This window comes from Papio anubis, chromosome 9, assembly GCF_008728515.1.
Source record: "Papio anubis isolate 15944 chromosome 9, Panubis1.0, whole genome shotgun sequence".
In the NCBI taxonomy this organism is placed as follows: Eukaryota; Metazoa; Chordata; class Mammalia; order Primates; family Cercopithecidae; genus Papio; species Papio anubis.
The window spans coordinates 50,392,778-50,406,738 of NC_044984.1; the positions used below are offsets into that span (position 1 = coordinate 50,392,778).

At 43.0% G+C, this 13,961-nt stretch overlaps 1 protein-coding gene across 6 annotated transcripts in view; it reads right to left on the bottom strand.

Moving 5' to 3' along the window:
- SARNP (SAP domain containing ribonucleoprotein) overlaps positions 1 to 13,961 on the bottom strand; it is a 68,573-nt gene that overhangs the window by 25,961 nt on the left and 28,651 nt on the right. Inside the window, exon 10 of one of the 6 annotated variants that reach the window (XM_021922486.2) lies at positions 3,947 to 3,980. The exons of the other annotated variants lie outside the window; for them this stretch is intronic. Coding sequence (XP_021778178.1) covers positions 3,954 to 3,980 — 27 coding nt within the window. The 3' untranslated portion in view covers positions 3,947 to 3,953. Of the gene's footprint in view, positions 1 to 3,946; positions 3,981 to 13,961 lie in introns of those variants that run through there. 6 annotated transcript variants of the gene reach the window in all.

Sequence of the window (13,961 nt, forward strand, 5' to 3'; positions counted from 1 at the left end):
CAAACATCACCACCAAGTAATCCCCTTAAAGTATCTCCAATTTGATGTCCTGCCTCATCCCCACCTCCATCTCCAAAATACTATGGGATCTGACCTCCTTTAGCTATCTGTCATGAAGAGCAACTCTGCTACTTTGGTGAGTACGTAAGAAAATGAACTATCCCATAATTGTTCAATCTTATTTTAACTGAACCCACATGTATAAACCTCTCAAGTATTAACATGCATTTTAAACATTCCCATTCTGCTATAGCTCTCACAACATGAGGAGCCTTTAACCAAAATTTCCTATCAAAAAAATTAATCACATACACATATACCAAAAAATTCCTTCCCCAACACCACTTTATTTCCTTCCATAGAGACTCTGAAGGATATACAGTTGTCCCTCAGAATCCAAGAAGCATTGGTTCCAGGACCACCCCTGCCCCCACCTGCAGATACCAAAATCTGTGGGCACTCAAGTCCCTTATACAAAATGACATAAGGCTAGGTGCAGTGGCTTTCGCCTGTAATCTAAGCACTTTGAAAGGCAGGAGGACTGCTTGAGCCCAGGAGTTTGAGACTAGCCTGGGCAAAATAGGGAGACCTTGTCTCTGCAAAATAAAATTAGCCAGGCGTGGTGGTGCACACCTGTGGTCCCAGCTACTTGTGGGGGATGAGGTGGGGTTACTTGAGCCTAGGAGGTGGAGGCTGCAGTGAGCCAGGATCTGGGACACAGCACTCTACAAGAAAGTGAGACTGCATCTTTAAAAAAAAAAAAAAGCACAGTATTTACATATAACCTACGCTCATCCCGCCTATATACTTTAAATCATCTCCAGAGTACTTACAACTAATAGAATGTAAATGTTACATGAATAGCTGTTATACGATCCTGTTTCATTTGTATTATTTTTTATTGTTGTATTTTCCCCCCCAAATGCTTCTGATCCACAGATGTAGAACCCATGGATACTTGGATTCAGAGAGCTCACATTTCACCACAGCTGGGGAGAGTGTCTGGGAGTGTGGATAGATATTGCTTCACTCAGAAAGGCCAGGCCAACTATCTATCACCCCAAAATTAGATATACAACCAGATATAATGTAATTTTTAAAACTATTTACCGTATGTACTAAGAGTGGTACTTTCAAAAGAAAAAAGAAAAAACTCTTACCCAGAGAATAAGCCCATCTCAAGAAAGAGGCTGGCAAAAACAACTGAACATATTGAAAAGTAAAACAGACTTAACAGAATCCAGCACTCCTCTCCCTTTGAGGCTGTGTTTACTCTTGTGGCAAAGACGAGCAGGGGGCCAAAGAGAGGCATAAAACTTGTCTTTTATCGAAGTCATCAATTCTGACATGTTAGACGAAGGAATGCAAAGACATTATGGAGGGGGTATTGACCAGGGGAAACAGAAAAGAGTTTTTTCTTACTACAAATTTCTTTACCTGAAGTTCTTCAGGTGCAAATTCAATGAATGAAATCAGAGAGAAATACATAAAATTAAAAGGTACGAGAGCTTAATGATCTCAGCCATGCACCTTCAGGGAGGTCTAAACATCTAACAGAACTTTCCCAAATACCCAGTTTACCATAAATATAGCGCAAAGCACCAGCCATGAATGCTGACATAGCATCAAAAATTTCACCTTGTTTCCCTAAATATTAAAGACTTTTCCTCTTTATTTATTTATTTATTTTTTGAGACGGAGTCTCGCTCTGTTACCCAGGCTGGAGTGCAGTGGCGTGATCTAGGCTCACTGCAACCTCTGCCTCCCGGGTTCAAGCGATTCTCCTGCCTCAGCCTCCCGAGTAGCTGGGACTACAGGCGCATGCCACCACGTGCTGCTAATTTTTTATGTTTTTAGTAGAGACAGGGTTTTTCCGTGTTAGCCAGGATGTTCTCGATCTCCTGACCTCACGATCCACCGGCCTTAACCTTCCAAAGTGCTGGGATTACAGGTGTGAGCCACTACGCCCGCCCAAACTTTTCCTCTTAAAATGTTCAATTTTTACTTCTAACATCTCTTGTCCAATTTTTTCCTCATACATTGGCTAGGTAAAAAGTATATGTTGGAGGATTGTAGGGAATAGTGGGACAGTAGAAGGAGAAGTTGAGCAAAGAAAAACCCGTCTCCTACTTCTCTGGTTGAAATTAGAATACATTGTCTTGCTCTAGTCAGGAGAGAGAAAAATTCCATTCTGCCTCTTCACTCTTCCAAATTCCTATAGCCAAGTTGTTCAACAGCAGTTGAATGGCGCACATAATTGACATCACTGACTGGACCCATAATAAAAGGAAGTGAGACGTGTGGGGGTGGGGGAACCTGGGAAGGGAGGGAGATGATGTATTTGCGTTACAGACAAAAGACAAGTTCCCCTGTTCCTCTGCAGGGACAGATGAAGAACCAGATGATGGAATAAACTGAGGTCAGAGAGTTTCCTCTATTGTTTCCCCTTTATTACTATTATTATTTTTTAATTTTATTTTATTATTATTTTTTTGAGATGGAGTCTCGCTGTGTTGCCCAGGCTGGAGTGCGGTGGTGTGAACTCAACTCAATGCAAGCTCCACCTCCCGGGTTCACGCCATTCTCCTGCCTCAGCCTCCTGAGTAGCTGGGACTATAGGCGTCTGCCACCACGCCTGGCTAATTTTTTTTTTGTATTTTTTAGTAGAGTCGGGGTTTCACCGTGTTAGCCAGGATGATCTCGATCTCCTGACCTCATGATCCGCCCGCCTCAGCCTCCCAAAGTGCTGGGATTATAGACATGAGCCACCACGCCCGGCCTATTTTTCTTAATATTATTTTTGAGACCAAGTCTCTCTCAGTTGCCCAGGCTGGAGTGCAGTGGCATAATCTCAGCTCACTGAGACCTCCACCTCCAGGGTTCAAGCAATTCTCGTGATTCAGCCTCCTGAGTAGTTGGGACTACAGGCGTGAGCCACCATACCCAGCTAATTTTTGTATTTTTACTAGAGATGGGGTTTCACATGTTGGCCAGGCTGGTCTCAAACTCCTGACCTGAGGTGATCCACCCGCCTCGGCCTCTCAAAGTGCTGAGATTATAGGTTTGAGTCACTGTGCTGGCCTGTTTCCCCTTTAAACAGCTCCTTTCACCACTCTCTCAAAGTTTGTTCCACTGGGAGGGTGGGGAAGAGTACTGCATTTTTTTATCTTAAAGGGGAGGAGACAGAGAAGAAGAAAACAGATATAGGATTACACATTGTATCTCTCCTTGAAAAGGCCCAATATTTATTTTCAAAGTATTATGAATGAAAAGGGAATGTAAAAGAGTGGTTAAACATTTCTTTAGTCTTAAAAATGCTCCAAGAGGCCAGGCGCTGTAGTTCACGCCTGTATGCCCAGCACTTTGGGAGGCCGAGGCCAGCAGATCACGAGATCAGGAGTTCAAGACCAGCCTGGCCAACATGGTGAAACTCTGTCTCTACTAAAGATACAAAAAATTAGCCGGCCGTGATGGCACGCACCTGTAATCCAAGCTACTCGGGAGGCTGAGGCAGGAGAATCACTTGAACCTGAGAGGCGGAGGTTGCAGTGAGCCAAGATAATGCCATTGCACTCCAGCCTGGGGGACAGGGAGAGACTGTCTCAAAAAGCAAAGCAAAACAAAACAAAACAAAACACACAAAAAAACAAAAAACAAAACAAAACAAAACAAAAAACTCCAAGAAATGTTATCTAAGAAATCCTGAAGACTATGAGGTTGAGTTTTAGCTTTTCCTGAAATTTATCTTCTAAGATATCCACTCTCTCAATTGCTATCTCTATCTACCATAGAGTAATCTTCTTTTCTTGGTGGTTAATCTAAGTTGAAAAGAACAGTTATTGAAATAACCTAGGATGAAGGAGCGGGGAAATTCCCCCAAAAGCTCTTGATCAGTGAGGTATCAATGGCTGAGGGGCCTACATTTAGTTTTGTTTTTTCCACTTACAAGTCTACTATCTGCGTTTTTCTTGGTCCCATGGCTGTATAAGAAAGAGAAATGGAGAATTAAATTTTACACCAAGCCTAGGCACTGCTGCTTGAGTATATCTGAATAGAACCCAAATTTACTAAGCAGGCTACTTTTCCAACTTATTCTGGGATCTAATTCTTCTACCACTACTTCCTTTAAAGATACTCTACCAAATCTTCACCATAGCTTATGGTTCCTTAGGTTTATAAAGTTCCATGTTGGTAATATTCTATGCATGGCCCCATCATTCTTCCTTTGGAAAAGGTTTATACAGCCATACTTAAACAAACAAATCCTAATTACAGACCCTCTGAGAAGGCTGGTGACCAACTTCTAAAACCATAGTATAGTAGTCCCTCTTATACAAGAGGGATACATTCCAAAACCCCCTGAAGCCTCAAATAGTACCAAACTCTATATATACTGTTTTTACCTGCAATTTTAATTTTTAAATTAGACACAATAAGAGATTAACAGCAATAATGAAATAGAACAGGCCAGGCATGGTGGCCCAACCCTGTAATCCCAGCACTTTGGGAGACCAAGGCGGGAGGATCACCTGGGCCCAGGAGTTTGAGACCAGCTTGGGTAACATAGTGAGACCCTGTATCTACAAAAAAATTTAAAAATTGGCTGGGCGTGTTGGTGTGTACCTGTAGTCCCAGCTACTCATGAGGCTGAGGTGGGAGGGTCACTTAAGCCCGGGAGGTGGAGGCTGCAGTGAGCTGTGATCATGCCACTGCACTCCAGCCTGGGTGACAGAGCAAAACCTTGTCTCTAAATAAATAAATAAATAAATAAGGCCGGGCGCAGTAGCTCATGCCTGTAATCCCAGCACTTTGGGAGGCTAAGGTGGGCAGATCACAAGGTCAGAAGTTCGAGACCAGCCTGGCTAATATAGTGAAACCCCATCTCCACTAAAAATACAAAAAAAATTAGCTGGGCATAGTGGCACATGCCTGCAATCCTAGCTATTCGGGAGGCTGAGGCAGGAGAATTGCTAGAACCCAGGAGGCGGAGGTTGCAGTGAGCTGAGATTGTGCCACTGCACTCCATCCAGCCTGGGTGACAGAGCAACTCTATCTCAAAAAATAAATAAATAAATAAAAATAAAATAAAAAACTAGCTGGGTACAGTGGCACATGCCTGTAATCCCAGCTACTTGGGAGGCTGAAGCAGGAGAATCACCGGAACCCAGGAGGCAGAGGTGGCAGTGATCCAAGATCACGCCACTGCACTCCAGCCTGGGCAACAAGTGCAAAACTCTTGTCTCAAAAAAAAAAAAAAAAAAAAAAAATTACAACAATATGCCAGCATCACTACTCTTGCGCATTAGGGCCAATATTAAGTAAAATAACAGTTACTTCAACACAAGCATTGCTCTAATGGGGAAGTAGTAGGGATATGCTGGACAAGCGGATGATTCATGTACCTGAGCAGGACATGGCAAGATTTTATCATGCTACTCAGAACAGTGTGCAATTTAAAACTTATAAACTGTTTGTTTCTGGAATTTTCCATGTAATATTTTAGGACTGTGGTTGACTGAGGGTAACTGAAACAACAGAAAGCACAACCACAGGTAAGGGAGGACTGCTGTATGAACTTCTTTCATCTTTCCACATCCCAATGGCTAACCTGTACACCAAAACCCAGCACTGAAGCAAAGGAACAAAAAATATTTCTTCACTTATTTCAGATGGTGGGAGAATAGAAGACAGAATACAACAGGCCTTCCAGAGAGTAAACTGAGAACAACATGCCGTTAGTTAGCTACAATGAAATCTGTATGCTAGAAGACTGGTGCCCGTCTGTACTTTGAATTGACTTTGTCTCAGCTTCCTCTTTGGTACCTCAATAGAGTTAAGTGACAAGCTCCTAACAAACAAGGCAGGTCCCTTTGGGAGGCCAAGGCGGGCAGATCACGAAGTCACGAGTTCGAGACCAGCCTGGCCAACATGGCAAAACCCCATCTCTACTAAAAATACAAAAATTAGCCAGGCGTGGTGGCGGGTGCCTGCAATCCCAGCTACTTGGGAGGCTGAGGCAGGAGAATCGCTTAAAACCGGAAGGCAGAGGTTGCACTGAGCTGAGATTGCATCACTGCACTTCAGCCCGGGCAAAAGAGCGAAACTCCATCTCAAAAACGAAACAAACAAACAAACAAACAAAAAGGCACATCCAATATCTCACTTACTGTGAAGTGGTTCATCTCCTACCAATGGTGATAAAAAATGTAATACAAAAGGTTCATGAAAATGATCACTGCAGCTACCCAAGAATATTCTAGTCACCAGCCTCATGAAGAAGTCAGTAGAGGCACAGTCTACTTTCAACCTTTTTTTTTTTTTTTTTTTGAGACGGAGTCTTGCTCTGTCACCCAGGCTGGAGTGCAGTGGCCGGATCTCAGCTCACTGCAAGCTCCTCCTCTCGGGTTCAGGCCATTCTCCTGCCTCAGCTTCCCGAGTAGCTGGGACTACAGGCACCCACCACTTCGCCCGGCTAGTTTTCTTTTTTGTATTTTTTAGTAGAGATGGGGTTTCACCGTGTTAGCCAGGATGGTCTCGATCTCCTGACCTTGTGATCCACCCGTCTCGGCCTCCCAAAGGGCTGGGATTACAGGCTTGAGCCACCGCGCCTGGCTACTTTCAACCTTTTTATATTCTTTTTTTTGTTGTTCAGATAGGGTCTTGCTCTGTTTCCTAGGCTAAAGTGCAGTGATGCCATCATGGCTTACTGCAGCCTTGACCTCTTGGACTCAAGCAATGCTTCCACCTCAGCCTTTCAAGAAGCTGGGACTAGAGGCACTCACCACCATACCTGGCTATTTTTATTTTTTGTAGAGATAGGATCTTATTATGTTGCCCAGGCTGGTCTCGAACTCCTGGGATCAAGTGATACTTCGAAGTACTAGAGCTAGGATTATAGGTGTGAACCTCTGTGCCCAGCCTAAACTTTTTATATTGTGACACTGTGTTAACACAGATCATATCCATCAGGAAATAAGCGTGGCAAAAATCATAAACCTGGGAAAAGTATCCTTCAGGGTTTACTGGACTTAAGATAACTCTTTTTTTTTGGATATGCAGTCTCGCTCTGTCGCCCAGGCTGGAGTGCAGTGGTGCGAACTCGGCTCCCTGCAAGCCCCACCTCCCCAGGTTCCCACCATTCTCCTGCCTCAGCCTCCCGAGTAGCTGGCACTACAGGCGCCCGCCACCATGCCCGGCTAATTTTTGTATTTTTGGTAGAGATGGGGTTTCACCATGTTAGCCAGGATGGTCTCAATCTCCTGACCTTGTGATCGCCTGCCTCGGCCTCCCAAAGTGCTGGGATTACAGGCGTGAGCCACTGCGCCCGGCTGAGATAACTCTTTAGGACAGTTACCTATATGAAGGGCTGGAAGTAGAAAAATCCTGGTACTATTCTAATACATAAAAAAGGAAGATGTACTAAGGTCAATAATGATATAAGATGCTTGTACCTTCTACTAGTAACCAAGAATCAGTAACATATACCGCCCTCACATTCCTGGGGAAAGAAAAGAGTATCAACCACATTCCAGTTTTCTGCTTAGTGCCTGGGATTAGACTTGTTTTGTTTTTTAAAAACTCATGTAGATGGATTTCCTATAATGTCCTAAAGTACCAAGTTCCTCCTTCCCGAGGTGCCAATGTTTGAAAAATACAAAACAATCCACTCAAATTAGCACAGCAGTTAATACTACAGCACTAAGCCCAGACTTAGTTTTTACCAAAACTAATATCCCTTGACTACAAATATATTAACTGAGCTGGCTTTATTCCCTCTATCCATCTCCCATTCTTTTCTTTTTTAAAATTTTTTATGGAGATGGGGTCTCGCTCCATCACTCAGGCTGGCATGCAGTGATATGAACATGGCTCACTGCAGTCTTGACCTCCTAGGCTGAAGCAATCCTCCCTCCTAAGTCTCCTAAGTAGCTGGGACCAGAGGCATGTGCCACACTGCACCTGGCTAATTTGTTTTTACTTTTTATAGAAGACAGGGTCTCATTATGTTGCCCAGGCTTCAAACTCCTTTCGAAGATGAGTTTCCAGTCACAGTAGCTCATGGTTGTAATCTCAGCACTTTGGGAGGCTGAGGCTGGAAGACTGCTTGAGTCTAGGAGTTCAAAAAGACCAGCCTGGGCAACATGGTGAAACCCCATCTCTACAAAAAATACTAAAATTAGCTGGGTGTGGTGGCGCACACCTGTAGTCCCAGCTACTCAGGAGGCTGAGGCGGAAGGATCACTTGACCCTAGGAGGCTGAGGCTGCAGTGAGCTATCATTGCGTCACTGCACTCCAGCCCGGGTGACAGAGTTAGACCCTGTCTTAAAAGAAAAATAAAAATGGTTTCCTATGTGCCAGGCTAAGTTCTGTCCTTCACCAATGGCACTGACCCAAACACTACTTCTCCTGGGAGGCATGGGAAACAGGGGGAGGAAAAACAACCAGTCAAGCACAAGACAGAAAACCTAGCTGGTGATCAATGAGAGCAAACCACCTACATGTTATTTATCTGAGTTTTGTTTTGTTTTGTTTTGTTTGAGGGGGGTGGGAGGTTTGTTAGTCCATTGTCACCATGAGACTTATGAGAAAAGCCATGCCACTCTATCCTCAAACAGTCCAAAGGGTTGAAGGGGACAATTTATAGCCTCTTGTGTAAAAAATTTCTGTAGCCGGGCGCGGTGGCTCACGCCTGTAATCCCAGCACTTTGGAAGGCCGAGATGGGCGGATCACGAGGTCAGGAGATCGAGACCATCCTGACTAACACGGTGAAACCCTGTCTCTACTAAAAATACAAAAATTAGCCGGGTGCGGTGGCGGGCGCCTGTAGTCCCAGCCACAGGGGAGACTGAGGCAGGAGAATGGCGTGAATCCAGGAGGCGGAGCTTGCAGTGAGTGGAGATCGCGCCACGGCACCCAGCCTGGGCGACAGAGCAAGACTCCGTCTCACCAAAAAAAAAAAAAAAAAAAATTTCTGTAAATGCCAATGCCATTCTTCGCCTTGTCACTTTCCATTAGTCTAAACCAGTAAGATTCTATTCACTGAGACTTAAGCTGGAAACATGAACAAACAGACTTTTCTTGGGCAGAGGGAAAAGGAGATGATGATTTAGGGGAAGCTGGGGGGAGGTGGGAGAGAGATTTCTTTACATTTCTGTGTAGTGCCTGATATGTGTATAGTACACTAGTGGAGCTAAAAACTGAAATATATAAATAGTCATGCAAAAGTCAGCCTAGGAAAAATAGCAGAGACTCAGGTTCCTTAAATCTGTAATATGCTCAAGCCATAAATCTAAAATATGAAGAGGAGATGAGCAGACTGTGACAATAAAAAAATAAATAAATAAAAAATAGGCTGGGCACAGTGGCTAACACCTGTAATCCCAGCACTTTGGGAGGCTGAGACAGAAGGATCAGTTGAGCCCAGGAATTGGAGACCAGCCTGGGCAACATATGAGACCCTATCTCTTAAAAAAAAAGAAAAAAAGAAATCGATCATAAACATTATTCAATCCACAGCTCATTTGCTCTCACATACTTCCTCTTTATTCATATACTACACTGATCAGTAGCCAAGTCCACTAAAGAGAAATCAGCAAGCAAGCAGGGACATAAGTTGGATCAAGCAGACAAACCCCACGCAACAGAGATGACAAAAAGTGGGTTTTTCATTGTCTTGCTTAGAATACTAGGAGAAGAGGCTACATTACCACTGCCACTATGTGTACCACATCTAACTGAATAAAATCCGTGCCTAGAGAATTACACAACTTAAAAGACAAGTGACCAAATTATATAGAAGGTTACACTGGAACCCAAAATCCCAGGATGAAGTGGACAAAAGTATGCTCATCTGGCAGTTCCGTAAACACAAACTTAACTAAGTCACTAACCTCTGCCAACCAACCAAACACTAGGTAACAACTCATTCTGGTGATAAATAGTTAAGCACAAGAACTAGCCAATTCTCACCAGACAATGTACCCAGCTGCAATTCCAGGATGTGGAACTGTTCACTAGAACACTAAGTTCTAGAAAAAAAGAATCCTTACTTTTCTTATGTCTTACTCCTTTTCCTCCAACTTCTCTCCTTTCAGAGATTTACTCTGAAACTGTTTATATTTTCTACAATTATTTAAAAAAATTCTCAGCTACAGATTAACAGTGGTGCAAGTATGTGGTCTGACAAGTAATTTCTATGCCACTTCCAAGTATGAAAGCTGTGTGGGAGATATAAGCTAGATATGAGTTGTCCAATACAGTAGCCACAAATGGCTTTGTAAAATAAGTTTTATTGGACAGTGCTGGTGTAGACAGCAAAACATCAGCATTTCTGGGACACTGTGATGGTTTACGGGACAAAACAGACCAAACTGTTCAAATTAGGATGGTTCTGAAAATCAAGACTTATAACCAATGTAAATGGGGCCTATACTCAAAGAGGACATCTCAAAAGGTCACAAATCTCCAAGTAGTCCCTAGAAACCATACATATGCTACTAAAGTGCTACTTAAAATATAGTCTGCCTCCTGGTGCTAGTCTCCAAACTGTTTCTTACCAGTGTGTAAAGGTCCAGAAATTGAAAATGTTAAGAAACTTTCAGAATAATTTAATACTGTTGTAACATTTTAATTGCATTTTATAAAAGTTATCACTCTGCAATAATCAAAAAAATTTTTAAACTAGTTTTTTGCCACAGATAATTTCAGAAGCACTACTCTAGCACATATGCAAATAAAAAAATATGCTATACATATTGGCAATCAATGTTATTAGAGAAGGAAGCTCAGAGCCAGAGTTCTGCCAATTACCATTATTGTATTACAATCCTCCAGAGACTTAAAATGGGTGCTGAAATCTTATCAATGATCAACAAAAACTAAAATTGAGTCAAGTTAATTGACTCAATTTTAAGGCCATAAACGCAATTTACCAACAGAACTGAACTAAAAAAAAGGAAGAAAACCAACATTTATTGAGGGTCAAAGTAGCACTGTTAGGTAATTTCGAATACTGTATACAATTTTTATTTTTAAAGACAGAGTCTAGGCCATGTGCGGTGGCTCACGCCTGTAATCCCAGCACTTTGGGAGGCCAAGGTGGGTGGATCACTTGAGACCAAAAGTTTGAGACCAGCTTGGACAATATGGAGAAACTCCATCTCTACTAAAAATTCAAAATTAGCTGGGTGTGGTGGCGCACTCCCATATTCTCAGCTACTCAGGAGGTTGAGGTGGGAAAAATCACTTGAACCCAGGAGGCAGAGGTTGTAGTGAGCTGAGATCGCACCACTGCACCACTGCACTGCCTGGGTGACAGAACAAGACCCTGTCTCAGGAAAAAAGAAAAAAAAAAGACAGGGTCTCACTCTGTTACCCAGGCTGGAGTGCAGTGTCACTATCATGGCTCACTGCAGCCTCAAACTCCTGGGCTCAATTAATCCTCCTACCTCAGCCTCCCAAAATCATGGGATTTCAGGCATAAAACATTGCACCTGGCCCTGTATCCAATTATTTACTCTTCCCAATCAGGTTGCTAGGTATTGCTCTAAGTCTTACAGATGAGGATCAAAGAAGTTCAGTAATTTGCTCAAAGTCACAAAGTTAATATATGTATCTGTTTTACTCAGCCTCCTGTGGATTAAAAATGAAAAAAGGTCAAAGAAAGAGAAAAAGTCTAGGGAAGGGAAGAGAAAGACCTGCTATTCCTGTAATGAAATACTATAAAAATAACACAGGTATGTAGTATAGCATTGATGGACAAATTCTTCTCAGCAATGTGTAGTAGGAGCTATGAGCTATGTAGTAAGAGATATGATGTTCAATTTTGTAGATTCTGAAGGAACACAGACAATTCCTTAGAAGATGGAGTGAATTTTTACTGCTGGGGTTCTCAGACATCTAGCCCTCATATAAAAGAGGAGAAGACAGACGAGAACTAGGGCCACAGATCCAAGGCATCCTTCCCCTTGGCCATCTGGCACAACACAAGTGACCTTTGGTTTATAACAGCCCTTCTCAATTAAGGTGCATGTGGCTTAAGAATCACATACTCTGCCTCTCAACTCCAAATTTTTTCTTACTTCACATAAATGAGCAAGTATTCCCACTGAGCATAGATGGTCTCAGCATCATGCTAGGCACACGGACCTGATGCTATATTTCTGGTTAATATAAAAAATGATAACCCAGGCCAGGTGCGGTGGCTTACACCTATAGTCCCGCATTTTGGGAGGCCAAGGCAGGAGGATGGCTTGAGGCCAGAAGTTCGAGACCAGCTAGGTAACACAGGGAGACCTCGTCTCTTAAAAAAAAATTCAAAAAACTAGCCAGGCATGGTGGCACACGTCTGTGGTCCCACCTACTCAGGAGGCTGAGGTGGGAGGCTTGCTCGAGCCTGGGAAATGGAGGCTGCAATGAGCTGTGATCATGCTACTGCACTGCAGCCTGGGTGACAGAGTGAGAACCTGTCTCAAAAAAGATTGGGGAAAAAAAAAAAAAGTTAACCTAAATGGAAGATGGAACAAAGTTGTGCACAAGTGTTCCATAGTGGCACAATAATGATTACTTTTAGTGTTTAGTTTTTTTACTAAGCAAAACATATAACCAATGTCAGATAAGTTTCTTCCAATGGCTTTCTAGAGAGCTAAACACTTATGCTGAGTTGGAAATAATGATTTTTTTCTTTTTTTTGAGACGGAGTCTCACTCTGTTGCCCAGGCTGGAGTACAGAAGCATGATCTCGGCTCACTACAACCTCCGCCTCCCGGGTTCAAGTGATTCTCCTGCCTCAGTCTCCCAAGTAGCTGGGATTAAAGCATGTGCCACCACGCCCGGCTAATTTGTGTAGTTTTAGTAGAGACAGGGTTTCACCATGTTGGCCGGCCTGGTCTCGAACTCCTGACCTCAGGTGATCCGCCCGCCTCGGCTTCCCAAAGTGCTAGGATTACAGGTGTGAGCCACCATGCCCGGCCGATTTTTTTCTTAAATGATGGTTTTTCTGGTTTCAAATACCCTGCCACCACTTTGACAACCAAGAAACATGTTCCTGTTCTAAACAACAAAGATTAAGAGATCACCTGCTCTAGGCAAATAGAAAAATCCTTATCATTTTATCCAATGTGCCTAGCAAAACTACAAAGGCAACTATGCCCTGGGGAACCAATCATCCCACACAGCATGAAGTAAACAAAGTCATCTTGCTTAATAAAGTAAATAACATCAGTTAGCAGAGGGGCATAAAGAATGAGTTAACTTTTTTATTTTTGTTCCACCAATCCTCCAAGTTTTATTTCTAAGTACTTCTGACCTAAAAACAAGACTATCTTCTCCTGATTATTTAATTCCCATTATGCCTATTATCAAAGTTAAAGTAGTTGTAATAAGTTTTAACTTCACTGAATTCAACATCTTAACCAACAGAAATATAGACCATACTCAGGCTGGGTGCAATGGCTCACGCCTGTAATCCCAGCACTCTGGGAGGCAGAAGTGGGTGGATCCCTTAGGCCCAGGAGTTCGAGACCAGCTTGTGTAACATAGCAAAATCTCGTCTCTACCAAAAATAGAAAAAAATTAGCTGGGCATGGTGGCACGCGCCGCAGTTTTAGCTACGTGAGAGGCTGACATGGGAGGATCACCTGAGCCCAAGGAGGTCAAGCCTGCAGTGAGCCATGATCACACCACTGCACTCCAGTCTGGCAACAGAATGACCCTGTCTCAAAGGAAAAAAAAAAAAGAAAGAAAAGAAATATAGACCATGCTCTAGCAGCCTGGGTGAAAGCTATGAAAACAATCCACGGGAAAAAGCAATCGGCTTGTGAAATAATTCCTATAATATAATGAAGAGCCAGCGAGAGGAGGTGACAGTCAAACGAGTATGTGAAATGAAATGCTTTGTAGCCAGTTACATTCTCAGGAGGGTCATTTCCAGACTATGTAGTTCCCATAAGCTGCTCTAAT